Consider the following 27880-nt stretch of genomic DNA (forward strand, 5'->3'; position numbering starts at 1 on the left):
CAGCATGATTTGGTAAAAATTACATCGTCATAGGTTCTCATATTTAGACGGCTTTTGAGTATGATTGTTCTGTTGGTTGATGACTTCATTCCTTAAGGGTACTGCTGGTCATGTTTTTATTTTAACTCCTCAGAGAGAAAATAGAAGATTTATTGCAGAGTGAAGAGGACAAGAACTTGGATTTAGAGCCGTGTACTGGGTTAGTTGCCATAAATATTTTCACATGCTCTTTTTTTGGAAAGGTAGGTGATTTCTGGCGTGCATTTGGTCTCTTAAAAACACGTTCATAAATAGTCTTTTTATTCTAAATAGTTTCCCAAGACTTCAGCGCTAACTTTAGCATTAACACGGTGGGCACCACGGTATATTGAGAGACTGAATGAACGCTTTGTCTCTTCCTGGAGGGAGAAAACTGTTGTGCAACTTTGTCTTTCAATTGTACTCAAGAGTGGCATAATTATTTTAGCCTTGAGGGGTGCTTAATTCACAAAGGCTTTACAAGAGGAGTTCACTGTCGGTCTCCTTCCATCCTTTTAATTTCTCTCTGCTGTAAAAAAATCAGTGTTTCAAAGAGTCAGTGACTTAAACATCCTACTTTCCTTCTACTTTGTAACTAGCTTCACAAAAGTGTTTTAATGCGTCTGTCTGCTTTAAACTCTTTATGCAGCCGCAGGAAGTAATACTTTGGTTAGACAAGAACATCTGTAAAGGCCATAGTGTAATATTTAAGAACATTTTGATGAAGATAGTGGTGAGGAATCCTCGCACCTCAGACATCCTGCCTGTTTTTATTTGCTGTTACCCGTCGTTTCTAATGAAGTCTCTTTTAAAAATTAAATGTCTTTCCCAAACAGTGCTTGGTCAGTTAGGGTTTTCTTTTAATGAGCCCAAATCAATACCTTTTCTTTTGTTTTTATAGGTTCCAAAGAAAACTGATTTATCAGACTTTGAGCTGGAAGTAAGTGTTTACATTATATCTAAGAGCTCTGTGAGGGACCCAGGATTTAAAAACTAGTTATGATCTCTTAGCTCTCATTTCGTTTTTGAAATTCTACTCTTCTTGGGAGCTGACCATACCATGTTCTTGGGCAGTGCTTTATTTTGTTATTTTCCCCTACTTTATTAGGTGCCTACTTAATTTATTTTCTTTGTTATTGCTTCCTAGTCCATGCTTTAAAGCCTTTAAATTTGCTTTTAATTAGCTCTTTGGCCTTGTCCGTCAAGTCCTGGCTGTATAGTAGTTTTCTTCTTTGAAGGTATATGATAAAGATTTGGTTTTAAGCCCTAGGAAATACTCAGATGAATGCATTCTCTAAAGCAGAAGTTAGACCATGGATGGGTTTCAGGAGGTCTGTGAATCCCCTGAAATAATATCCAAAATTTTGTGCATGTACTTTGCTGGAGGTGTTGCCATTGGTTTCATTGTATTTTCGAGTGGTTCTCTAACCCCAAAATTGAACATCAATATTGGACAGATGGATGTTTGCATTTGACTTTGTTTGGGGTTCTTGTTCTTTCTTTAGAACCTGCTAGTGACGTGTATACTGGGGATTTACTTTGAACAAAACAGGAAAAGGGCTGTTGTCCTTTTTTTTTTTTTTGAGGAAGATTGGCCCTGAACTAACATCTGTTGCGAGTCCTCCTCCTTTTGCTTGAGGAGGACTGTCACTGAGTCACCATCTGTGCCAGTCTTCCTCCACCTTATGTGGGATGCTGCCACAATGTGGCTTGATGAGCGCTGTATAGGTCTGCACCTGGGATCTAAACCCATGAACCCTGGGGTGCTGAAGCAAAGTGCACGAACTTAACCACTCTGCCACCAGGCCGGCCCCGCCCCAGGGTCATCGTCCTTTGACCAGGCTCCTTTCCTGTTCTATTATCCTTGCAATGTACTCCATGTGGATTCGAGCTTCCTCTCCTTGGTTGATGTAGGCTACCATGCCAAACTACAGCAGACCTCTCCTGAGTATGCCCCATACCGTCTAGAAGGACCTTCAAAATTCCACTTAGGAAGTAAGCATTATTATATTGGGAAGCAAGATTTGACTGTGTGGCAATGAATTGACTGTATTATGTGATGTATGACATTTCAGAAAATGCCTAAGTCCTAAAAAAAAAATTAATTTGAAATCAGATACATTCGTTTGTTGTAAGAGCAAAGATAGAGAAACATTTGGCAGCCGAAATATTATGGAATAAGCTTACCGTAAAGTCTTCATTGTAATAACACTTATTTCATATTTAATAAAACGTACTAAGCTAAATTATAGCCTTATAGTTACTTTTAAAATAGTTGGGGTTTTAGCTATCATTGTCTCATCTAATGTCATATTTTCTTTCTTTTCTTTAGGTACCCCAAAGGCATTCATGTTGAGACTTTAGAAACTGAAAAGGTAACCCCAAGAATTCTCCAGGGCCAACATTAAGCACATACTATGATTCACTGACATTTTGAAAGGCAGAATTTACCCCTTGGCTCCCCCACCTATGAGTTGGGTGACCTTGGGCAAGTCATTTCACTTCTCTGAGCCTCATTTCTCTCATTTGTACTTCGAGGGTGAGCATGATAATGATGATCTTTCCCTGTCTCACAGCTTGTTTATGGTGATCACCTGGGTAAATGGGAGTAAATAGGCTTTGTAAACTTGAAAATATGCCAGTATTAGTACATGTGCTTATGATGGCAGAAAGCTGTAATGATATGCATGAAAAAACGGCTTTCTGTGATGTGGGCAAGTAAAATTAAGTTTCAGAATCTGGGGCAGAAACATAAGCATAGCTGTTATCATAGATTTCCAAGGTGCTCTGGTAGAACCCTGAGGGGTAATGGTGGGCTCGAGGTGGGTTCCTTTTGCAAAAGTTTAGAATTTTAGAATTTGATTATTGCTCTTAAGTCAGATGTCAAATAAGAGATTAAGAAAATTAAAAAGTCTTACTGAAGATAAGTCTCAAACTTTGACATAGGAGGTTTTGTGGTGTGTTTAATTGGTACAAAATGCAGTATATGAAAAAGAAGGTGCTGGTATCTAACAAGTCACCAGAAAAATCTAGGATTTTTTTCTTATGTTCATGAAATATGATATAGGAATTTTATTTTAAAACCACCTACTTAGAAATTCATTCTCAAATGCAATGTAACATCTTAGTGTTCATCATGGAAAATGTCTTATTCTTATAGTCTGTTGGTACTTTTAACAGAGTGTGTTGGGGTGAATTAATAAACCATGGGAAAATGTCATGGAATCCCAGAGGCAGAATTTTGTCTGTAATGCATCAACTCAACTTTTGGTGGCATTCAAAATACTTTGTGTATTTAGCCCATGAAAGACTGTGCAGTGGTAAAAATTATAACTTCTAATGGTAGCAGAATCTAAATTTTGAGGGGTCACGTTGCTTCCAGAAGATTGTACATCTGCTTTATGTCTTTTAGAAAGAGCGATATATTGTTATTAGCAAAGTAGATGAAGAAGAACGCAAAAGAAGAGAGCAGCAGAAACATGCTAAAGAACAGGTAATTGAGTTTTGTTTATTTTCTTTGGGTGAGAAATGGCAGCATAGATACTGATGTATTACGTTCTGTGTATTTGTAGATCATATGTTAGATTCTATTTAATGAATAGTTTTCTACCATGGAAGAAATGAATCGGTAGAAAAACCTAGAAAAAATGGGGGGAACTTAAAGTTAAGTATTTAGACATAGCCAACAAAGTGAGTCTGACATTGTGGTTGACCAATCTTCCCTCGTATGAAGCAGTCTCACAGAAAGTGTTCTTGATTAGCATTCAGATGGTTTGTCACTGAGCTTCACTGCCCACTGACTAATATCTCTATGTCTAACTTCAGGTATAGCTCCTAGTTTTCGTCAAACAAATTTAAAACATAGGATTTGACAGGTTACGATGACATCGTCGTATTTGCACTGTTGGAACATCACCCTGGTTGCTGTCTGGTGAATGGATTCAAGGGAGTAAGACTGGAGGCAGGAGACCAGTTAACTCCTGGAGTAACATAGCTAAGAGATGTTGGTGACCTGGAATAGGATAGTTAGCAGCAGTTTAGGTGGAACCTGGAGATACTTAGAAGATAGAATCAATGGAATTTGTGGTTGGATGTGGGTGGTGAAAGAGGAAGGGAGGAGAAGGAAGATGCTCAGGTCAGAAATATAAGCAGCTGGGTAGATCAGTGTCAGTTCACCCAGATGGTGTGGACTGGAGTGGTATTGATGGGGGGACACGGGCGGAGGAGGCCAGAAGTGGGTTTGGGTGTGGGTGGGTGTCAGTATATAAGGCAGGGCCACGTCTGACTGATTCAGCCGGTAAAGAGACGATTTAGACAGTTTGTTACTTATATAGAGAAGGACAATCAGCCTGAGGTGCCAACTGCATGTGGTCCTTATCCCACACACCAAAAAGACAACACTGAAACAAAAGGGACCAGATGACTGCAGCGTGCGTTGTGGATACCCTGTTACTGAGGAGCCGGTTCTAGACTGCAGCTAAGTGCTTTTGTATTCTGTAGCTCTATTCTGAAGGGGGCGGAGCAGAAAGCCCCAGGCCTCCTCAGGACCTGGAGGCTGGTGAGAAACCGGCTCATGATGGCCTCCCAGGAGAGAGAGGGAGGCAGGTGGCAGATGGCCTTGTAGCAGCTCCTGGCAAGCCTCTCCTCTCTCCTCTCCTCCTCTCCTCTCCTCCTGAGCTCTTCCACCAAGACACAGAATAGTTGTAGCTAATGCCTCTGCGTGCATGGCCTATTTGGACATGTGCAAGGTCCCCAGGGCACTGTGGCAGAGTTGTCCCCCTGCAGTGGAAAAAGAGGTTGCGTTCTGTTTTTGCCCTGATGAGGTTTTAGATGTCTTTGTAACATCCAGGGGTAGGTGTCCTGTAGGCAGACTTGTCATTTCTGGAATGCAGAAGAGACATGAGGGCTAGACTTGGTAGTCATTGGCACAGAGACTGGGACTAGATTAGAGCACCTGCAGCTTGCATGAGGAGTGAGAAAAGACGGCCTAGGGTAGGACCGTGAAGAACCCCAGCGTTTCAGTGGCGGGCAGGAGGAGGAAAATGTGCCAGGAGGTGACTGACACGGCAGCCAAGGGAGAGAGTATTTGAGGAAGCGGGTGTCAACAGTGTCTGATACTTTAGACAAGTAAGAATAAGGACTGAGATGTGGCCATTGGGTTTAGCCTTGGGAGTAGTTTTTCTTTCTTTCTTTTCTAATGTTCTTTAAATTTTTACTTGTGGTTAAATGCACATAAAATAAAATTTACCTTCTTACCTGTTTTTAAGTATACGGTTTTGTTAAATATGTTCATATTGTTGTGCAACCAACACCATTATCCATCTCCAAAACTCTTGTCATCTTGCAAAACTGAGACTCTTTACCCATTAAATAACAACTCCCGGTTGTCCCTTCCCCAGACCCTGGTAAGCACCATTCTACTTTCTCTCTCTGTGAATTTGCCTACTCTAGGGAGCTCATGTAAGTGGGATCATATGGTATTTGTCTTTTTGTAACTGAGTTATTTCGCTTAGCATAATGTCCTCAGGGTTCATCCGTATTGTAGCAGATATCAGAGTTTCCTTCCTTTTTAAGGCTAAATAATATCCCATTGTATGGATAGACCACTCTTTTCTTCCATTCATCTGACGGTGGATAGACAGATGTCTTGCTTGCACTGATTGCTTTTACCTTTTAGTTCTTGTGAATAGTGGTGCTGTGAACACAGGTGTACAAGTATCTCTTTGAGTCCTTGCTTTCAGTTCTTTTGGGGGTAGGGGTATACCCAGAAATGGACTTGCTGGGTCATATGGAAATTCTGTTTAATTTTTTGAAGAACCACAATACTGTTTTTCATAGTGATTATACCACTTTACATTCCCACCAACAGGGAACAAGTATTCCAATTTCTCCACATCCCCACCAACACTTGTTAGCCTTGGGAGTCGTTTAAAGAGGTGAGCAGTGTCAGTGAAGGTGAAGCCGGAGAGCAGAGGGCTGCAAGTACCTGGGAGTTAAACTGGAGCGAGTGAGCGGAGAGAAGTCTTTGAAGTCATCTAGCTGCGAAGAGACAAGGAGGAGGGGCAGTAGTTGCATGGAGCTTAGAGTTAAGGAAGGGGTTTCAAGATAGGAGAGAAAGTGAGCCTATTTAAACACCACCAGCAGGAAAACAAGACAGAAGAAACTGAGAGAGGATGAATGTCAGAGTGCTGTGCTATGAGAATTTTGTAAAACTCCCTTTGACAAGGAAAAAACTCAGCATCTCCGAGAACAGAATTGATCAGTCAATTGCTGGATGGGTTTCCTCAGAATTTAACACAGTATTGAATTTGGCCAGCAGGTGGCAGCTTCTAAAAGTTTGCGGTTTTAAGACAGCTTGATAGACTTGGAAATTTCAACAAATGATGTGAAGTGGTGGGTAGACCCTAGGCACTCTTATTTTAGTAACAGTGAATAATTTGCCACTTTCTCATTCTACTCTCTGAAACAGAAGAAGCAGATGTACGTAGATCATTTCACATGGTGGTGTTGGGATGATAGACGCAAAGCACGTGAAACTAAAGCTATCTAACTTGATACAAAATTTCGGTGCCTTTTTTTCTTTTGGCTAGGGTTTAACCCATTCACCAAAGGACTGTATATACGTCAATAGTTTTTTTGGGTTGTTTCTTTAAATTAGGAAGAACTGAATGATGCTGTGGGATTTTCTAGAGTCATTCATGCCATTGCTAATTCGGTAAGTGAACCAGACTTTTTCTTTTAAACTAGATTCCTAAGCGTAATACTTAGGGTGAAATGCCTAGTTGTCATTGCAAATTAATCATTTGGTCACATTTAGAATGTGTACCTGACATAGAGGAATAAGTTAGACTGTTGTCATAATGTGCTTGGTGCAACATCGTAATTGCTGAGTTATATCCAGACCATTTTTCAGAAAGCTTTTCTTGTAAAATGCATAGGAGGATTATACTGTGATGTCCTTATATGGCTACATGAAACTAGTATGTATTATTCTCAAAGCCAATAAGAAGTAGAATAAGAAAGTAAGGAATATGAGGAGAAACAATCCGGTGTTTGACTGAAGGTATTTTTTCCTCAATCAGAAGAATCTAGAGGATAAAAATAACTGCGTTGAGTTCTTCTGCATAACTAATTGAATGTATCTGATAGCTTTAGTAGTTGGTAAGTTTTAAAAATGTGTTGCCCACTTGTGTAATTGTGCTAGAGGGTTGTGTGACAGATATGATAGACATTTTCCTTGTTTTGTAAGTCCTTTTGGAAAAGAGGGATCCGCATCTTGCATAGATAAACCGGGCCACACTGCTGGTTGATTTGCGAATTACACCTCCAGGTTAGACTGCTTGCCTGGATGCTGCCTTGCTGGGAGTCTAAGACTTCCTTTTCCTTGAGTGGTTGGCATGGGAGAAGGAATCGTCCTCCTGGAGAAGGAATCCTCTTGTCCCTTAGATGCTGTGCTGAGCATCAGGGAAGGTTTCAGGCCACAGAGACCCTCTCAGAGTTCCGTGGCTCTCACTACCAGGGGCAGGCTTGTCAGAACAGGAGCCCCTGCGGGGAGGCGCACTACCGTCCTCCACTAGGAATAGCCGGAGTTACAGAACCTTGTAAAAGAGGAGGGCTGGCCCGCTAGGAGCCCTTTCTCTAAAGTAAGTGAGGTAGTCAGAACGGGATCGAAAGTTGGCTGAGCCTGGAGAGAAACAAAGGTGTGAGTCTCTTCAGAAGTGCCCGAGATAACAGGTATCCGGAGAAGCAGAGAGTTGTTCCTGGTCACGTTTGCTTACGTCATACACACTAGCCAGCAGACTTGAGATAAGTGGCTGGGTTGACTGAGGCTGGCCCCAACCTGCAGAGGTGTGGGGCATCGTTTGGCTTTGAGTTCTCCTGTAGCCATCGTGATAGTTTGGTTTGCTTTTCCAGGATTGGGACCTCTGTTTGCCTTGTACAAATGCAGCTTGCCTTAGCTTGCAGTGCCTCTGCTGGTTGTTCCTCTGTCGTCTTTTTTCTACAGAATAATTCATAATATGTTGTTGACCATTGGTAGTGAACATAACAAAACATACCACCAAAAAAAGCCTTATTTATTAGTGAGCCAGAGTTTTAAAATTGAAAAGTCACATACCTTAAAAGCACTAACATAGTTAGCTCTATGTATGAAGCCAGTGAACCGTAGGCACTCTTAAATATTATAGCACACTAGATTCTTTTCCCATCACTCTTATTAGTAAATCTATGTTTTCTGTAGTTTCAAAAAAGTTTTTATTTTGTACTAATTTTACACTCAACAGAAAAGTTGAAAAAATAGTAGAGTTTCCATGTTCCTCACCCAGCTACCCCTAATGTTAATATCTTATATATCCGCACAGTTGTCAGAACCAGGAAGTTGACATCGGTACAAATTATGAACTAAACTGTAGACCTTATTTGAATTCCCCAGTTTTTCCAAGTCCTTTTTCTGTTCACAGTTCTCTCTAGGATCCCACATTGCGTTTACTCGTTCTCTCTCTTTAGTCTTCTGCAGTCTGTAACGGTCTTTTATAACCCTGATATTTTTTAAAAGTATTGATTGCAGTTTTGTCAGATGTCCTTCAATTTGGTGTTGTCTGACCTTTTCTCATGATTGGTGAGGATATATAGTTTTGACAAGAATACCACAGATGTTGATGTGTTGACCTTGGTCACTTGGTTAGTGTGGTGTCTGCTGAATTTGTGTACTATAAAGTTACTACTTCTCCCTTTGTGGTTAAGAAATATCCTGGAAGAGAAACTTTGAAACTAATGAAAAGTCCTATTTTCGTCAAACTTTTGCCCACGAATATAGCGTCTATCGGTGGGTCTTGCCTGCAGCCATGTGGTGTTCTGATGGTGACTTTGACTCTCTCTTTCTTTCTATGTTTGTCCTTGGAATTCTTCTATAAGGGAGAGCTGTCCCTTCTCCCCTGTTTATTTAATCATTTTCTAATGTAGATGAGTATGGACTCACAGAAATTTATTTTATTCTACAGATTATAATCTAGTATTTTTACTGCTTATTTTGTTGCTCACGTTGTACCACCTTTGGTGGTTGGAGTTCTTCAGTCTGGCTCCTGTGTCCTTTGAACAAGCCCCCATCCTTTTTTTGAGCAGTTCCTTATTTTCCTGCAACACAAGATGTTCCAGACTCCTCGTGTATTTTCCCTGCCTTGAATCTAGAGTGGACAGAGCTAAGAATGATGCATATGTATGACCATGCATATGGAATGCACAAGTCTCTATTTCTGTGTCTATCTGTCATATATATATGTTACAAAATATATATATAAAACCATGCCTTTATACTGATACCTCAAATTCTAGTCTAATACCACAGGGTGTATTTTTAGTCTACTCTCTTTTCTTATTTGTAGCTTCTTTTTCCCCAACAGTGGGAGATCCACTTCTTATGATTTGCATTGTATGTACTTGTTTAAATCTGGTACACGCATAAAGGAGCTTCAGAATTGCTACCCCTACCCTGTGAGAAGCACGTTCAGTGACTAGTCTGCAGCGTTTACGTGCAGGTCTTTTTGTCCTTTTAGCCTTAGGATATCGAGTCAGGGTGCTGTTTTCCTAGTTAGTTCTTTTCTTCCAGCCTCCTTCAGTGTGGTTATAGGATTCATTTATAATATAGTTAGGTTCATCTTTAGTGCTTGTCTTCCATTTTGGGTTCCCTCCACATCTTTTCTGTGGTTTCAATCAATACTTGGTACGTTAGCATTGTATAGGTATTCAGAAAGTACACAAACACAGAGCCAAAGGACAGCTTGTCTGTTAGAGTTGGGAGATTTTGTGTAGAATTATTTATTTCAAAGAATTATGTTTAGCCCTGTGAGTCAAGGAGTGTTGCTCTCAAGGTGCACTGGGATCAGAGTAAAAAGGTCCGCTGTGGTGACCAGACACTTTATGTTAAAAACGGTGTCACTGGGCTAGCTAAATCTAACGTGATGTTCCATTTTGGTAGCTGAATTTTTATCAAAACGGAGTAACTTATTGCACATATATTGTACTTTAGTCTGTTGAAAAGCAATGAATTTCATTGGAAATGGTATTTTCCATTTAAGAACATGCCCCATGAATTTTGACATAGATGATAAAGGAAATAAAAATTCATTGTTTAGTATAATTAGAAATTAGTTATTTTTTACCTATTAGCATTATTATGAATGTATGAAAATAAATGAATTGTTTTAGAGAATCCACTTCTAAAATAGATACCTGGAGTTTGTTCACAGATTATTGAACTGTTCAAGATACTGAGTATTCAGTTACTTTTTTAACTTGAGCTCTTCAATAAAAATTTTATTACTTCTGATTCTTGAGGGTGGCAAGATGAACAAAAATCAGAGAAAAAGATCAGTGAAATAAAAATCACTTGGGGTTTTTACTTTGCATTCTGGATTTAACTCCCCCAAATTTAAGAGAAATGAAGCCAGCCCTAATTTATTTATTTGCATATATTTATACATTTTTTTAATGTCGAATAGTGAGTTTAGTGCAAAATTCTCGTGGAATCTGAACCGTATGTTTCACTCTCTAGCCCCAATATAATTTTGTACCTGGAAGTCTGTTTCCTAACCTTGACTTTCTTTAGGGAAAACTTGTTATTGGACACAATATGCTCTTGGATGTCATGCACACAGTTCATCAGTTCTACTGCCCTCTGCCTGCGGTAAGTGATGTGTCAGCCTGTGTGAAAAATTCGCGAGTCTTTATTACCGAGAAAGTGTTCTCACCCCAGTGCCGTCTCCTTGGATGCAGTATGTTCCCAGAGAGAGTCTCCCAAAGAGAGACTCTCATACGCCTGGTTGTACATTTTTGAAGAGCTGTACATACCAGCCATGTTAAGGGCTCTCCAGCCATCTGCCATTGCCAGAGCAAGGTTAGACATTCGTTTCGTCTTGACCTCAGTGGTTTGTTCAGTTAGTGCTGGGCAGGGCTTCCGCGGCCACAGGTGTGGCCTTCTGGTTGCTACTGCTGACGTTTGACAGAGCAGGGTCATTGAAGGTGCGTGGTGCTTCAGGTCAGCTGAACTGGCCCAGGGCCCGCAGAATTCTTCGTTACCTCCTGCTAGGCTGCCTCCCTTACATTCTCTGTTGACCTTGGTGTTTTCTCACTGTTGGAGTCAAGTCGTCTCAGTGCACCAAAGCATCAGCTTCTTTGGCCCTTCAGGCAAGGAGTTCCTCTCTCTCTCTTCATCTTTTGCTCCCTGAGTCCCTCTCCTTTATTTTCGCTCCATATTTCCTGTCCTCTAGTGACCTCCCCCACTTTCGTAACTTCAGCTGAACACACCGACATCTTTATCTCCAGCTGTGATCTCTCCTAGGATCTGAGTCCACAGTTCACGCAGGGGTCCACACGTCTCCACCTGGATAGCCTTCAGGCTAGTGGTGTTCCGAATGTCTCAAACGAGATATGTAATTTACACAACCTTTCCTTTCCTTCTTACTGTTTCTAAACCAGCTATCTGTCACATCTGGATTGCAAGTAGCCTTATTTATCATCTGGAGTTTAGCCAACTCCGGGCAGAACACCCTGTCTCGCTTTAACCTTTAAACAAGGTTTAAACAAGAGGTTGCCTATCCCTTCAACAAGAGGTTGGCAAACTTTTTAAATAAAGGGCCAGATAGTGAAATATTTTGGGCTTTCTAGGTTGTGCAGTCTCTGTCACAACTCTCAACGCTGCCATTGTAGCCCCAAAACTGCCGTAGAATGCATAGCCAAATGGATGTGCCCTTGTTCCAGTAAGTTTTATTTAAAAAATAGGCAATGGGGCAGATTTGGCGTGCAGGCCGTAGTTTGCCAACCCTTGCTTTAGAGTGCCACCAGATTAATCTTTTATTACTTCTGGCTTGGAAGATACCTACCTTAGAGTTCAGTCTCATTTATATGTCTGTGAAGCCTCAGTAACTTAGTTTTCTTTTGTGACATTGTTCCGTCCGCATCTTGATTTACTTTCCTTGGAAAAGTCCAACACGGCCCAGCCATGAATACAGTGGGTCTGTTGCTTCCTTTGTCCTATTTCTGCAACCTTAAGTTTCATGATAACCATATCACGCCCTGGGACTCAAAGGCTTGTGAGTCTCAAACATGACGGGTATGAATTTGCGTTGTATAAATCTAAAGAGCTGATATGCATCTCGGATCAACCCCTTCTCGTTGGCCAAACAGACCAAAGTAGCAGCTTCTCTCATGACTTTTTGACCTTTACAGCAATGAAGTTATGAGTAAGGAAAGAAGAAAGTATGTTTAATACTGCATTTACAGCTATTTTGAATACCAAACAGAGCTTGGCACGTAGAAGGCCTTAAATATTGATTTAACAAATGAGTGTGTTCTGCCAGTTTTAGAATCTTCTGATGTATGGCTCTGTTCACATCACTGACCCTGCTCAAAATTCTGAACTAATCCCATATTCTTTGTTTTTCTATACAATTGACTCGTATTAGCATGGCATACCAATCCTTCTATGATCCGGCCTAACCTTGTGTAGTTTAGTCACTCGTTACTCTCCTTATTCTCAACCAGGCTCATTAGTTCCCTGGGAAGTGCTTTGTGCTTTTTCTTGTCTGTGGTTTTGGTATATAATTTCCTCCAACTTGACTTTTCTCTAGCTTTTCTCAGTGTTTGCTGTGTACAACTTTACCTGTCTCACCAATGTCCAGCTTACGCCTCTTCTATGAAGTTTCCCTGCCTGCTGCCTTGCCCAAGAGGTGATCTCTCCTTTCCCTGGACTCCACAGAACTGTGTGCCTCTTATGGTGCATCAGTTTTATCTTTACAGCTTGTCCCTCTGCTCCTGGGTGACTTGCTCCTTGGACAAGGAGCATAACCTTCTTGTCTGTCTAACTGCATAGCCTAGCACTTTATACATAAGCACTTAATAAACGTTAGCTTGAATGAGTCAATGTTAGTTTTGAATGAAATTCTAGTAGAAAGAGCATGTGATTTGTTGCAGAGTAAGAGGCGGGTTAGGATAAGTGGTCTCATCGCTTGCGTTATTACTGAGGTGACCTGAGTAAGTGACTTAACTTCTTTGTGTTCGTCACTGTCAAATGGAGAAAGTGGTTTTCTTCCATCTACCTCTAGAAGTGATGAGAATAAATGAGAAAACATATTTAAAATGGTAGAACATTTATATTGCACCAGTACCAAATTTTGCATTTAAAAGTAGACTAAAGAGGGGCTGGCCCCGTGGCCCAGTGGTTAAGTTCGCGCGCTGCGCTGCAGGCGGCCCAGTGTTTCGTTGGTTTGAATCCTGGGCGCGGACATGGCACTGCTCATCAAACCACGCTGAGGCGGCGTCCCACATGCCACAACTGGAAGGACCCACAACGAAGAATATACAACTATGTACTAGGGGGCTTTGGGGAGAAAAAGGAAAAAATAAAATCTTAAAAAAATAAATAAATAAAAGTAGACTAAAGAATCCATATTTTGGAGCTGTCATCCAGGAGAGAGTCTTTTTTTAAGAGTCTTCTTGGTACTCAGCATGACCTTTTACAAGGCATTAGTCTAGAACTCTGCTATATGCTGGCCTTGGAAGTAGCCATAATTCTAATTTTTTCTTGCTTGTGAGGCTTTGTAATGGTCCTGAGAGATTACAAACAGTCATTATTGCATTTTTGTTTGCCTTAGCATTGAAACCACTTGTTCGTATATTGTCTGTTAATTTAACGATAGCCATTGAAAAGCTGGTGAATATTTCAAACTAGCTAAATACAGTCTGTATTTACAGGCTTGAAAAGCTAATTGGAAATGGCAGTTTCCTATGAAGCATGAATAACGCTGTAGAGAAGTGTAGTTACAAGGGGTCGGGAGTGTGACTACTCAGTCTAGCGTGGCAATTATGTATGTAAATGAGTTGATTCAAAATTAGAGCACTCTCATTTCAGCTTTAGACTTCCTGATCAAAATAGACTTGGGAAATGAATTCTCTAATTTAGGCACTTGCTGTTGGTGCCACTTTAGCAGTTTTCTGAGTAGTTAAAGCAGGAATCACGTGTGTATGGAAAAGTCTATGTTTTAGTGACCATCTTAACCCACATTTCAAAGGTGCTCCCAGTAAAAGTATAACCTAGTTTACACTATTTCAATTTTGTATATAAACCATTTTATTTAGATAACTCTGCTAGTCTCACCATTATGGTGAATTTGTGTAATAGAGCAATTACTGTAAGTTTTCTATATATAATAGAAACCTTCCCCCCTCCTCTTTCAGCCGTAAAATGCTTAAATTTGTCTATTTTTGTTACACAATGGTTTTACTTCATGATTCCCAATCAGTGAGAAATTGTGAGGATTTTTAAAAAGTAGTTACTAAATGGAAATGGGTCTGGCACTTTAGCTTAAAGGACCTGTATGAGGCATCACAGTTTGTTTGAGAAAGAGCTATGGAACTTGAAATATTTGTGTTTGTTTTTAATACTGTGAGTGTATTAGTAAAATTGTAAGAAGTCATTTTCTTGTTTTTTAGGACTTAAATGAGTTTAAGGAGATGACAACGTGTGTTTTCCCCAGGTAGGCTTTCTTTGAGGATTGTCTTTCATTTGAAGCAGTGATCATGCCATATATAATATAAATAGGTATGTAGTAATTTATTAAAACCATTAGATCATGATTACAATCCAGTTGATACAAGCTGGGAAATCATTTAATAGCTCCAACTTTGCGTTGGTTTGCTCTTATAATTGATGATTGGTTTTCTTTCTCCATTAAAAATCAAAATTTGAACTGAGAGTGAAAATAGATAGCAACTCCTTTTGTCTTGTCCCACGTCCTGCTGTCTGAAGAACTGGTGACATTTTCTTGAGTTGGCGCTTGTCTTTCTTGTGTGTTGGATATATAGTTGTGTGCTGCATAATGACATTTTGGCCAGTGATGGGCTGCATAGATGACAGTGATCCTGTAAGATTAGTACCATATAGCCTGGGTGTGTAATAGACTCCACCATCTAGATTTGTCTAAGTACTGTAGGGGAGGAAGAAATTTTCCTCTGCTCTTCTGAGTTCTTCTGGGTGGTCTGCATAATACATAGTTGACATAATACAGATTAACAGGAGAAAAACAAAAGTTTATTAGCTTGTATACAGTGGAGAAACCCAGGAAAATTGAATAACTAACCAAAATGGCTGAAGCCCTCACCTTAAATACTGTCCTCAGCTAAAGACGAAAGAAGATGTTGGGGGCAGGGAGAGTCAGGGACTTCAAAGGAAGAAAGGCAAACGCACAGGTAGGTGAAAACAAGTGTTTGGCCACACAGAAACAGAGGAACACAGAGGGGAGCCCACAAACAGGCTTTTCTAGGTTCCTCCCCGTCTCCAGTTCATGTTATGCTAAGGTGATAGCTCACTTCCTGAGACAGGTTTTTTAGTTTGAATTCTTTTAGACAGTTCAGGGGGCATTAACAAAAACTTTGAGTCTTTTGCTTCTTAAAAATAATCAGCCTAAAATAATCCTCATGTTAGAGAGACGTTTTGAGGTGGCAAATTTTGTTCCCCTTTAGTGCTCGCTGATGTTTGCACAATGGCAAAATCGCCTAACAGCTCATTTCTCAGAACGTATCCTCATTGTTACGCACATGACCGTATGACCTTGTCACAGTGAACTGTCCAGTTGAGAGTATTTTGTGTTCAGTCGAGAACTGTCTAGCTAGAGATATTGTTCCTCAACCTTAAGTCAATGCCTTTACCTGTTAGTATTTTCCACAGTTCATATTGCGTGTTAGTTCTCAGATGTCACATGTCTGCTAGATCACATGCCAGCCATGTGGAGCCTGCAGAGCAAGCCTCTGCGCTTGAGGACCCATTTGAAAAGGGACAGGTGTGACAGCAGAGCAGCTGCTCTTTCCGCTGCGTTATTTCTCTCCTATTGTCTACAGTGTTCACATTTATGTGAAAAGCAACAGAGTTTTCATATTAGTGTGTCTCTCTCTTTTTTTAGTCTTCCGATATCTGCAACAGAATAGTAAGAAATAACAACAGTAACAACATTAGCATGAAACTACCAAGTGCAGATTTTGACCCTCCAAGAATTTATATCGTGCAGAGCTGGGTGGTGGTAGTAGATGGGAATATTCCCACCAGCTTGGGAACGTTAGACCTGCAGCAGTGTTTGAACCGTGTAAAACCACATGAGGATATTAGACTTACCCTTGAGATTGACATAGCCCACACCCTTTCAGGGTACAAGCAAATCTAGAACATGTGCTGAGTGTGGCAGGGTGTGGACTCTCCCACGGCCTCCTGAAGAAGTCCCTGGAGGGGACAGGACTAAGTCCTCACTGTAATGTAGCAGAGATGCCAGTGCTGGGTCAACAAGGCCAATGTCCTTAATTCCCCTATCCATTTTTAAGACAGTAAGCTATTCACTTGAGTAAAATACATTTTGAACATTGATATACATTTTGTTTATCTTACTAAAAATTCTTTTGTTTTTAGACTTTTGGATACCAAATTGATGGCCAGCACACAACCTTTTAAGGTATTTAAAAAATTTGAATATCACTGATAACCTGTATTTTTGAAACTTTCTGAATTGCTAACTAAGAGCTTTGGAATTCTGGTCTATTTAAATGTAATTTTCAAATACATCCAAAAAAAGAAAGAAATGAAAAGGAAAAAAATGGGAAAAAGGCTACAAATAAATATATCAAAATGTGCATAAGCAGTTGTCTTTGGGTGGTGGAATTATGTGGGGTTTTTTCTCCTTTTTTTTTTTTTTTTTTTTGCGGAAGATTAGCCCTGAGCTAACATCTACCACTGATCCTCCTCTTTTTGCTGAGGAAGATTGGCCCTGAGCTAACGTCTTGTGCCCATCTTCCATTCTACTTTATATGTGGGATGCCTGCCACAGCATGGCTTGACAAGCGCTGCGTGGTCCACGCCCGGAATCTGAACCAGCGAATCCCAGGCTGCTGAAGCAGAGCATGTGAACTTCACCTCTAGGCCACTGGGCTGGTCCCTTTCTCCTTTATTTTTCGAATGTAACCTTTTTAATATTAAAATATATAATGTATTTTTGAATAGGTTACACATGTACATACTTCGTCATTTCTTTATTTTCCTTATTTCATATATTTTGGATATATTTTCTAATCAAGAAAATTCATATGAAAGTATAATCATTTGCTACTTTGTGAAGTGACTATATAACTGAGTGAAATGAATGTGAGAACAGTGTAGCTTTCTGGCCAGAGGTCTGTAGATATTTGATACATCTGTAAAAAGCTTTCATATGGTTATACTTTCCATATGGTGAAAATTGAACTCAACTCCTGTGTTTCTTTAAAGAACACAAGGGGGCAGTACGAGATGCTTTTTTTTTTCTGTCCTGGCATTCACTGAATCTGTTTAATATATGTTGCACTGAGATGATGAAGGCTCGTAATTCTCTGCTTGCTGGCTTGCAGGATATCATTAACAACACATCCCTTGCGGAATTGGAAAAGCGGTTAAAAGAGACACCTTTCAACCCTCCTAAAGTTGGTAAGAATATAAAATGATCCGGAAGACCCCCAAACTCTGTGATAATTATTGATGTATATTGTAGAAGAAAGGTGAAGCTGGTCTAGAAACTGTAATGCACGTGTATAGATTTTGGCTAAGTTAGATTGCTCGAGCCCTGTGTTGAATTACTGTTTTCTGAATAAAGGTGGTCTTCTAATCCTGCGTTTATTTTCTGTTCATAGAGTTGGGTAGCCTGTTCATTGAGAAGTTTAGCAATTAAAGCTTCAGGGCTTTTATTTCCTAAAGCTTGGAATTCTCTCAAAACTTGATGTGTCCTTCTTTTTTATGGTGCCTTGTTTAAGCAGAGACAAAGAGTTCGTGACTAATTGCCAGGGATTGAATGGAAATAGACTTTTTTGTCTCAGAAAAGCCCGAGAACTGGGTTTACGGTTGAGAAAGGAGAGTCTCCTCCCCTGCCTCCTTCCGAGGTGCCTTAGGAGTGGGCGCAGCAGTGAGGAAAACCAGATGGAAGAAGGAATGTTTCTCAGGGGTGCGGATGTTTTGTCGTCTGGCCGTGGCCCCTCCCCAGGTGTTGCTGAAGCTTCCAAGTGTTGCTTCCTTGGCTCCTGTTGCCCTGATTGTGCTGCTGATAGGGGAAAGGTAGCTGCAGCTTGCAAACTTCTGAAGACATTGCAGTAGGACGAATGGTTCAGAAATTGACAGTGGAAGGTACAGATCAGGCAAGAGTACAAATATTTGCTTCCATTTCTGGGTATAGTCCAAAAAAAGAATTAAGAAAAGGGATGGGGAGAAAGAAAACCTAGACCTTTTCTATAACAATATAATGGAAATAATCTCTTCTGGAAATACGTGTTTCAGCCTGTGGTAGGGAACATTACTCAGCTGGCTATCATCTTAAAAGACTTTTTTACAGCCTAAAGTCTAACATATTTAATTCTTACAGAGGTTAAGGAATTCTTGCTTTGAAGAGCATTGTATTGACATAAAAACAGTTACAGCCTTTTCATTGTTAATTTCCATTCATGCTTTTGATTCTGTAGGAAATAATTATTTGTGACTTATAGTTTTATCCCATTATTTCCATATAATATTCTGGTGTCTGGTAGAGAATTTACGCTAAGCAGGTCACTATTCTCTGATGTTACCCTCTCAGCATTGATGTATAGCAGTGTGACAAAAGAATCGTGTCATTAAATGGTCTCTTCTATGAAGTGGCCCCATGTTCCAAGCGCATTGTAGCCGGTTCTGATATATTTTTGGAGTTAGTTGTGCTTTCATCTTTGGATCTGTAAGCTTGGAAACATAGTAGAGGACAGTATTGAACTGAGCTGCCAGTATTGATTGGAGTCTTTGCTTTTGGGAAGGGTCACTTGGACATTTACAGATAACAATTACTAGGCGTTTACCTTGTACCAAGCACCGTGTAAGAGCTTTACTTATATTAGCTCATCTGATCCTCACAGAAGCCTAAAGAAGGACGTTTGATTATCATCTCCATTCTACCAAAATGGAGTTGCAGTGGTGAAGCCACTTGCCCAAGATCACATAGCAAAATAAGTGATGGAGCAAAGATTCAAACTCAGATATGGGGCTCCAGAGTCCATTCTGGTAATCTTTACTCTGAGATACTTGTTGTGTCCCAATGTTATCATTATCTATAAGAGAAGGAGCTCCTTTTCGTGACCTTAGAAAGCAATCAGAAGAGAAATCATTATCTGAGAGTAAGTTATGTATGCATGGCCATAAATAGCACCCACCAATGTGCAATGAGGCCTGCGGTTGAGTCTGTGATAGTATAACTGAGGCATTTCTCTGTCCAGACCAAGGCCCTCATTGTCAGTGACTCTGTTATCTCCTATTATAAAGTGTTGTGTGGAGAGAATTAAGACATAGAGAGCTTTTTTTCCTGCTTATTCAGGACCTTCCTGAAGCACATACTAATGCAATTTGGATGTGGTGGGGCAGCGTGCTTCCCAGTTTTCATGATTTGTGATGTCCTTGGGAAAATGATTTTTTCTTTTTTCTGTTTAGAAAGTGCAGAAGGTTTTCCAAGTTATGACACAGCTTCTGAACAGCTCCACGAGGCAGGCTATGACGCTTATATCACAGGACTGTGTTTCATCTCCATGGCAAACTACCTAGGTACTGACTAGACATGTTTCTGTCAAGCACGTGGATCTTACCTGTCTACCGTTTCCCTGGGACCCTCTGCCCCCATTAGAAGTGGGAGGGTTTTGAGATTGGCGGGGTTGCGGGGGGGGGAATGGAGACTACATGGGAGGAACCATTGACACTTCCCTTTGGTGTGGTATTTGGCCCATCTGAGCACCTTTTACCCTTGCTGAACCATACTGCTGATTTAAATATATTTTTGCCTGAACTTTCAGGCTTTGTCTGTTCGACTGTATATAATACTCTGCTTCTTCTCTTCATTAGGTACTTTTCTTAGTCCTCCAAAAACTCATGTGTCTGCCAGATCAAAACTCGTTGAACCCTTTTTTAACAAGTAAGTAATCAGAGGGTCCCATTCCCCAAGTTGTCTCTCTGTGGAAGAGCCAGTATCTGGGGATGTGAGTTAGGGATGACTGGGAGGTGTAGTGCATTTTTAGATAAAATATTTCTCACCTGTAGTGACTCAGATGTTTTTTGAAGATAGAAATTGACCTTTTGGGAAATAATTTATTAAATATGTTGGCTTAAAAGGAAAAAAGAAAGAAAAGAAAACATTGCCAAAGGTAGCGCATCTCTTCTAAGACAAAAAACCGGTGGTTTTGGAAATGAAATTACACAAGGGAGACTGTGTGTGTGTGTGTGTGTGTGTACCCAGACTTAACCCCTGATAAACTGTACATGTGAGATTCTTTCTAAGAAGATGTTGGTTACACAAATGGCTTTTAAGATCGTCTGTGGAGAAGTTCTGATGGTCATTGCATCCCAAGCTTGTGTCTGAATGGATCCAGTGAAGTCAAAGCTTGCTCATGTCCCTCCCTTGTTGGAAGAAGTCAGTGTGATTTAAGGAGAGGTCTAAGTTCAGAGCATTCTCAAAGAATCTCAAGATTACTACTTCAAAGTGTTGTTTGGGCTTTCTTGGCACAGTGGAGACTAAAGTTATGGATATGATCCTCAAGCAGGCCACACTTTGACTCTGTGCCAGAGCCCTAAACCTTCCTTTTTACCCCAGATCTCTTGGCAGGGTTGGTTCTAGGAGATTCTGGGCGGGCCAGACAGAACAAGGCAGCCCACATCAATCACGACCGCTGAGAGAGAGAAGTATTTCAGTATTGGGTGGGTTCCATCATTTCCTTACATTACATGCAGCGCTTTACAATCCTTTCAGTGCTTTACCGGCTAAGAATACTGTCTCCTTCACACGCCTGTATAAATACTCATATCACAGTGCTTGTACTCAGGTGACTGACGTGCTGTAGAGATAGATGTTAATTCCAAACATCTGGATTCGTACAGGTTCGGAATTTGTGTAGTCTGAGTTAGTGAATTTTATCATACTGTGGCTTCTTGTTTTTTTAATCTTTGTTCTTCTTTTCCATGGAAGTTCAGAGGTAAATGTGTCTGACTTTCAAAACGTCTTTTAGAGAGGACTGGGTAACAGTGTTGTGTATATTGAAAACTAAGTTGAATTTTTCTGCATGGAAAATTAACTCTGCTAACAGTAGAGTCCTTGGTGTCTGTCTAGTTTCTTATGGGTAAAACAGGATTTTCTTAGCTTTTAACTCTTATTTTGGGAGCAGCGCTTATCTTTGTAAATCTTTGGAAAGGCAGCTTATGTCATAGACTATTGAACTTGCAGGTGACACTAAATATTGTTTGGATCATGGCATTCCTTGCAGTTTTATGTGCACGATTTTAAGTTCGTTGTTCAACCATGTTTTTCAGTTGGGAGATGTTTACTCAGTTTTAAATATTTAAAACAATTATCCTGTTTCTCCACTAAAATCAACTCCTTATAAAATCAGATGATGGATACAAACTGGGTTAGAGATAGGCTGCATCTAGTTTATCAGTAATCTGTGACCAACGTGAAGAGCAATCAAAATAAGCTTTGATTTAAAAAGCTTAACTAAGACTATATCTTTGTAGATCAATTTAATACTGCTAATAATGAGCAAGACTATTACTCAAAAGAACTGGACAGTAAACACACAGCTTCATTTTCAAATTGGGACGTGTGTCCATTCGCTGAAACCTAGATGCATACCAAAAATAGTTGAGGAGTCAGGAATCCTCCTGTGATGTTGCACTAAAAAGTCTTGCCTCATTTGATTTTTTGCTCTGTTTTCCCCAATCTGTAAAGGAAGGATATTTTCTTCATCTTTGAAGGAAAAAAATTCCAGCAGGATTTGAAATGCAAAATAAGAACTATCTTTCTTCTATATTGGAATAGCTTAGTCAAGCACAGTCATCCGTTCTTAACCCATTTAGAAACTGGGAAAAGCAGCTGCTGCTTTTGACGTCTCTATGTGTGTTAATATTGACCTCATTCTTACGTGCACGTTTGATTTATGACGTTAAACCTTGATTTTGTCACATTTTTCAAGATTACCCTTACAGAAAAACATCCGACAATTGCGATCAACATTATCTCAAGCGACTGATTTTAGAAAAATCTGTAAATTTTTCTGAGGGTTTATTTGTTTCGGCACCAGGCTTTTCTCAATGTAAGCTTAACCAAATATGCATAGTCCTAATATAAATTTGGATGAACATCTAACTGCCTACATATGCAAATAATATTTTCTTCTGCTCTCACCAGATTTGTGTTTAAAACTCCACCTACTCCTGCATTATTCTAAATGAGCGTTTGGCTGCATTGGGTGTGCCTTTTTGGGAAGCTTTACAGAGTCAACTATGGAGAAGATGCTGAGACAGCTGGTGTCTGAGCAGTATGCAGAGACCCAATGTAATATAAGGTGCTTTCTGAGCCATATTTGGCTAGAAGAATGTCCCATGAGGATTTTGCATGGTGCCATTTTGTCTCTTTCATGGCCTGGTCACCTCCAGTATCTCTCCTTACTTTGTTGGAGTCGGAATGAGAGTCATAAGATAGTGGAGCAGCGGCAATCAGGATCAGAGCAGTCTAATGACAGGCTGTGTGTACTGTGCTCCTCGTGTATGTTGCAGGCTCTCTGGTCCAAAACTGATTTACCTTCTTTTATAACCTTGGTCAGTTTGAATCAATGCGTGGAAAACCAGACTTAGAGAAGATCCTCTGGTCAAATCCTTTTAGGCTGGAAAGAGCTAAAAATACTGTCTGTGTTTACTTTTTATTGCACCACGGAAAGCACAAAATCAGACTTTTGCCTTAAGTTTTATTAAGAGTCATCTGTTTCTGCAAGACAGCTTGAACTCTCTTGTAGATAACCTTTTATGAAGATTTTTTGGGAAGGTTGATTTTCTGTCTACCTCAGTTCTTAGAAAGAGGAAGGAAATGAGCAGATCTCTTATTTTGCTTCATCTCTGTAAGTAACAGAGTTAAAAAGGAAGAATTGCCTGCACTTTACTGTATAGGGTGGCAACCTTGTGTTTTTTGTTTGTTTTTGTTTTAGGATTGGCACCTGAGCTAACATCTGTTGCCAGTCTTTTTTGTTTTTTTCTTTTCTTTTTCTTCTCCCAAAGCTCCCCTGCCCCCCAAGGTACATAGCTGTATATTAGTTGTGAGTGCCTCTGGTTGTGTGCCTTGTTCTTGACACAAGTGTTCTGAATCTGAGCAGGGGTTCTCTAGAAATCTAGGTCTTCCTGGGATGACACTGCCGGAAGATCTTTCTAAGCTGCAGATGAGGAGACAAGCCATAAGCAGGAGTGATGTGCCCTTGAACAAATGGTGTCCTCCTCTGTCAAATGGGGCTGAGGCCATTCACCTCCCATGGAAGTTAGAAAGATTGCACGAAAACTTAGTAGGTGCCCGTAATATATTGTTTTCCTTTCTTGAAATATAAAAGAATTTAACATGCTAGGAGATTCAAAAAAGTGATGTGGTAGTGGAATATGTTTTATGTTTTTAGTTTTGTGATAAAGAAGAAAATTTCTTATCCTGTGGATGTAAGATTGGAGCAAATGTGAAGTGTCCACTTCTGGTTATACCCACCTTCTAGAGTTTGCTCATGACAAATCAGATGATGTTGACGTGTGTCAGACTGGGACATATGGAGGCAAGTTCGCTTTGATTTGGAGCCTTTTTTAAAGTTTTGTTATTCAAGCGAATACAGCCATTTATGGAAAGTGGTAGAGTATATATAACAGTGAAAAGTATAGAGAGGGGAAGAACCATTACTACGGCCCCTGAAATAAAGCACCCCGATGTTTTCTCCCTTTTCCTCCGTGGAAGGCAATCAGGTGCTGGCAGCAAGTTGTTTTTTTAAATAATGTGCATGTACTTCATACTTAACATCAGAGAGATTTTTAAATGAACGATTTAGCAAAACAAAATACTAAGGATCAGCACTGTGTGTCCTTTCTTCCCAGCCCTTTCCTTGATAATGGGCAGAGCAACTCTTATTTGCTCTGTTTACTAATATCTGCCGGTCATGCTGAGCAGCGTGGCCTGCCAGGTTGCTAGCGAGTTGGCAGTGGGCCCATGTCTCCAGAATTGCAGACCCTGCTTGTCTCTCAAGTGAATGGTGCCTGATCACCCACAGGGAGGCCCGCACTCATCCTTCGCCTGTCCTGCCTGTCGCTCCTCATGCAGAGGAGCAGAAGGTGTTGAAATAATGAGAGGACGAGGCCAGTCTGTTCTGATTCCCAGTATTTGCTGTCGGCTTTTAGCATTCTGGGTGATGGATTGAATGTGTCTTTACTGAGATACTGTTCGGGTTGGGTATAAATTAAGTCCATTGTGTTGAGTGTTACAGTAATTCCCACCATAAGACGTGCAACTTGCCACCATAAGCGAGAGTTACAACACAGTTTGTTCTGTTGGTGAGGCTGGGTGTCACAACACTCCACAGAATTGACTTCTATTTGCAAATTTAAAAATGCTTTGATTAATTTCTCCAGGAAAATTACTTCACTTGAGGATCTTGTGTAGTATAGTGCAGTTGTGGTCTCTGGGGTCAGGCACCTGGCCTGGAATCCCAGCCCCACGCCTTCTACCTGTGCGATCTTGGGCAAGTCGCCCTCTCTGTGCCTCAGCTTCCTCATCTGTAATGAGAATATTAGTACTCATTTGATAGGGTTGTTGTGAGGGTGAAATAGGAGAACGTGTGTGAGGTGCACAGTGCCTGGCACATCACGGGCCTCAGTCAGCTTGTCACTGCTGTGGGGACACTTATGCTTTGAAGACGTGTTTCTCTGACGAAATGCTGGGAGCAAATGAAGGGCTTTTTCTTTTTAGAGGAAATACCATATAATCGTACCTCTGGTACTGTACACACCTTGTAAGTAGGGCTTTGTATTCAATTATGAGCTTTGATCAGAAAAGGGATGTAGGGGAGGAAAAAGTCTGCTCTAACTACGTGGTATTCAGGGCATATGGTTATTTCTTAGTCCTCTGTAGCATTTTCAGTTGTAGATTTTTATTGGGAGAGGAGAATAAAGAAATAGCATTCACTAAGTGACCTCCTGCAAGCTGTGTCTTTTTATTTTTTTAACAGCTTTATTGAGATATGAATTCGTATACCACTCCAGTTCACCCATTTAAAGTGTACGATTCAATGGTTTTTGGTATATGACATTTTCAAAATTATGGTAAAATATATGTAACATACAATTTGCCATTTTAACGTGTTTTTTTTGTTTTTGGTGTGGAGGATTGGCCCTGAGCTAACACCTGTTGCCAATCTTCTTCTTTTTGCTTGTGGAAGATTGTTGCTGAGCTGACATCTATTCCAGTCTTCCTGTACTTTGTATGTGGGATGCCGCCACAGCATGGCTTGACAAGCGGTGTGTAGGTCTGTGCCCAGGATCTGAACGTGCAAACCCCGAACTACCAAAGGAGAGCATGCAAACCCAACGTGGCCGGCCCCATTTTAACCATTTTTAAGTATGCAATTCAGTGGTCTTAATTACATTCACATTGTTGTGCAACCATCACCACTATCTATTTCCAGAAATTTTTCCTCACCCCAAAGAGAAACCCTGTAACCATCAAGCAGCAGCTCCCTGTTCCCCCTCCCATCAGCCCCTGGTAACTTCTAGTCTACTTTTCCATTCTCTATAAATTTGTTCTTTTTGACCTATTTCTTTTTGAGTGACTCATTGCTTCAGTGAGATTTTAATCTATTAAAACAATTGATATTTTGCAAACACCTGGAGCCTTTTTCTTTTCTATTTGTCCTGCTGTCATCTGTTTGGATCATTTCGTGGGCATGTAAAACTTGAGATATGTGGATGTGAAGTTGTGCAACCACCTCGACGGAGGTTTGCTTACATGCAAGCCATTCGGGACATGAGGAATAGAGCAGAAGCCCCGGGGCGGGCCAGCTTGTTCCACATCATGCCACTCCTGCAGGACATTCATCCTTCCTCAGCGGGCTTTCCACCTCTGAAATGGAGAGACTAAACGTCCATCTTGTAGGGCTGCCCTGAGGTTGCGAAGTAGCATCGATAAGGCTGCTTAACATAGCGTGTGTCCTGTGGTAGGTGTACCGCGTGTGGTTGTTACCGTGACTCTCACCACAGGCAATGCCCAAGAAAATAACGTGAAGCTAGTTTTTCCTGGGATTGGGGGCAGTGGTAGGTAAACAAACTGGGCTGTGTGTACTTAGCTGAGTATCCTTGGGTGGCAGTCTGTCTGTGTCGAGCGGAGGAAAGAGGCAGAAGTGCATGGTACTAATAAAATCTTTTTTATAGAGAACAGCAACCAAGAAGTCCTCTTACGAAAACCCTTCGTAACTTCTTTTGTATCTTAATGAGAAAGGTCTCGATGCGAGGTTGGGTTGTGATGAGAAAAAGAAAACATCTGCGCTGTGCGTTGGTCGCACTCGTGTGTTGAGCCTCCCGATGCTGGTGAGGCAGCAGAGTGACTCGCACAGCCTCCTCCGTTCGTCTGCCACCAGGAGCAGCTGTGCTGTGCATGGCCCTTCCCCAGAAGCCCCTGGTGATGCCAGAACCAGGGAGGTCAGGGCGGGCCGCATGGAGGCCGATCACAGCAGTGGCGATTGCGGGGCCCTTCCTGGCTGATTGGCTGGCTTCCCCAAGAACATGGTCGTAGTTAGCCTTCAGTTTTATGTCAGTGGTGTTTGACTAAAGGAGTAACGTCCCCTAGCTTCCACCAGACGTGGCCTCGAGCCAGGGATAGGAGCGAAGCTCATCCCTCATTCTGACCATGGAAGTGGTCCATGGTGCTGTTGCGGACATTACTTTTTAATCATAAAGAGCCTAGGAAGTAAGCTTTTTAGTAAAAACAGAGTCTGTTTTCAACCTCTTCCAGATTGTACAAATTTTGGAATCAGGCGCCATAAGGAGTAAAATCGCATTACGAACGCTTAGAGCAGCCTCCCAGATGCCAGAATGTTTGAAGCCATTTGTCCCTAGTTTATAGAGTGTATTTTTCCGTAGTACATAGTTGTATTTTATCGTCGTAGACCTTAACCGAAGCTCTTTATTTTTAACCCAAGTCATGCTAAATTACTCGGATGAAAAGAATCTCCAACAATTGGCTTGGTTTGATTATCCTGAAAGTTCTCTGGTACATTGATTTTCACAAAGGGGAGAGAGAGGTGAGTCCAGGGCACGGTGAAGTATTCTGAAGCCTTTCGGCTGGTTCCCTGAGACTGGGAACTAGTGCTGATTTCCCTGGCTGCTTCAGGGAGCGCGCTGCTCACCTCACAGTGATGTTGCCTTATCCACCTTGTACCTTCAATCTTGACTGCCAGTAGATGGATTAGGTAAACTGCTTTGGCTTTCTCAAAGGGCTACTTTTTAAAGAAACCTTAAAAGGCACCAACCCTGTAAACCTCTTCTTGGTGTGCTAGCCCTGTAGGCGCTTGTTTATCTTTCCGATCAACAAGTCATTTGCAGAGGTAAAAAAGTCAGTCAGCCCCTGGATGTATATTTAAACGGCTTGCCTCTTCCACAGGAGGGCATTACATTAGTTTCCTGTGACTGCCGTGACCAGTCACTGCAAGCTTGGTGGCTCCAGACGACAGCAGTGTATTCTCTCCCAGTTCTGGAGGCCACAAGTCTGAAATCAAGGTCCGTGCAGGGCTGTACCCGCTCCTGAGGCTCTGGGGACAATCTGTTCCTTGCCTCCTCCAGCTTCTGCTGACTGCCGGCATTCTTTGGCTTCGGGCCGCCTCTCTCCAATCTCTGCCTCCATGGTCAGCTTGCCACCTACTCTGTGTGTGTCTTTTCTCCCTCTGCCTCTCTCTCATAAGGACACTTGTGCCGGCCTTTAGGGCCTACTTGAATAGTCCAGGATGATGTTCTTGT

General features: G+C 41.1%; 1 protein-coding gene across 13 annotated transcripts in view; it reads left to right on the top strand.

Moving 5' to 3' along the window:
- Positions 1-27880, top strand: part of PARN (poly(A)-specific ribonuclease) — a 242621-nt gene that overhangs the window by 16113 nt on the left and 198628 nt on the right. For 9 of the 13 annotated variants that reach the window (XR_011524893.1, XM_008520519.2, XM_070568471.1 and 6 more), the window contains 11 exons: positions 134-199; positions 920-958; positions 2351-2393; positions 3431-3511; positions 6677-6733; positions 10622-10699; positions 14503-14546; positions 16466-16508; positions 17437-17512; positions 19526-19636; positions 19931-20000. Coding sequence is in view for 11 of the 13 variants with exons in the window: in XM_008520519.2 (XP_008518741.1) it covers positions 134-199; positions 920-958; positions 2351-2393; positions 3431-3511; positions 6677-6733; positions 10622-10699; positions 14503-14546; positions 16466-16508; positions 17437-17512; positions 19526-19636; positions 19931-20000 (708 nt within the window). In the remaining 2 variants the exon portion in view is untranslated. The remainder of the gene's footprint in view (positions 1-133; positions 200-919; positions 959-2350; positions 2394-3430; positions 3512-6676; positions 6734-10621; positions 10700-14502; positions 14547-16465; positions 16509-17436; positions 17513-19525; positions 19637-19930; positions 20001-27880) is intronic. The other 4 variants (XR_011524894.1, XM_008520520.2, XM_070568470.1 and 1 more) reach the window with 1 other exon arrangement.

Source organism: Equus przewalskii, chromosome 12 (assembly GCF_037783145.1).
Source record: "Equus przewalskii isolate Varuska chromosome 12, EquPr2, whole genome shotgun sequence".
Lineage (NCBI taxonomy): Eukaryota > Metazoa > Chordata > Mammalia > Perissodactyla > Equidae > Equus > Equus przewalskii.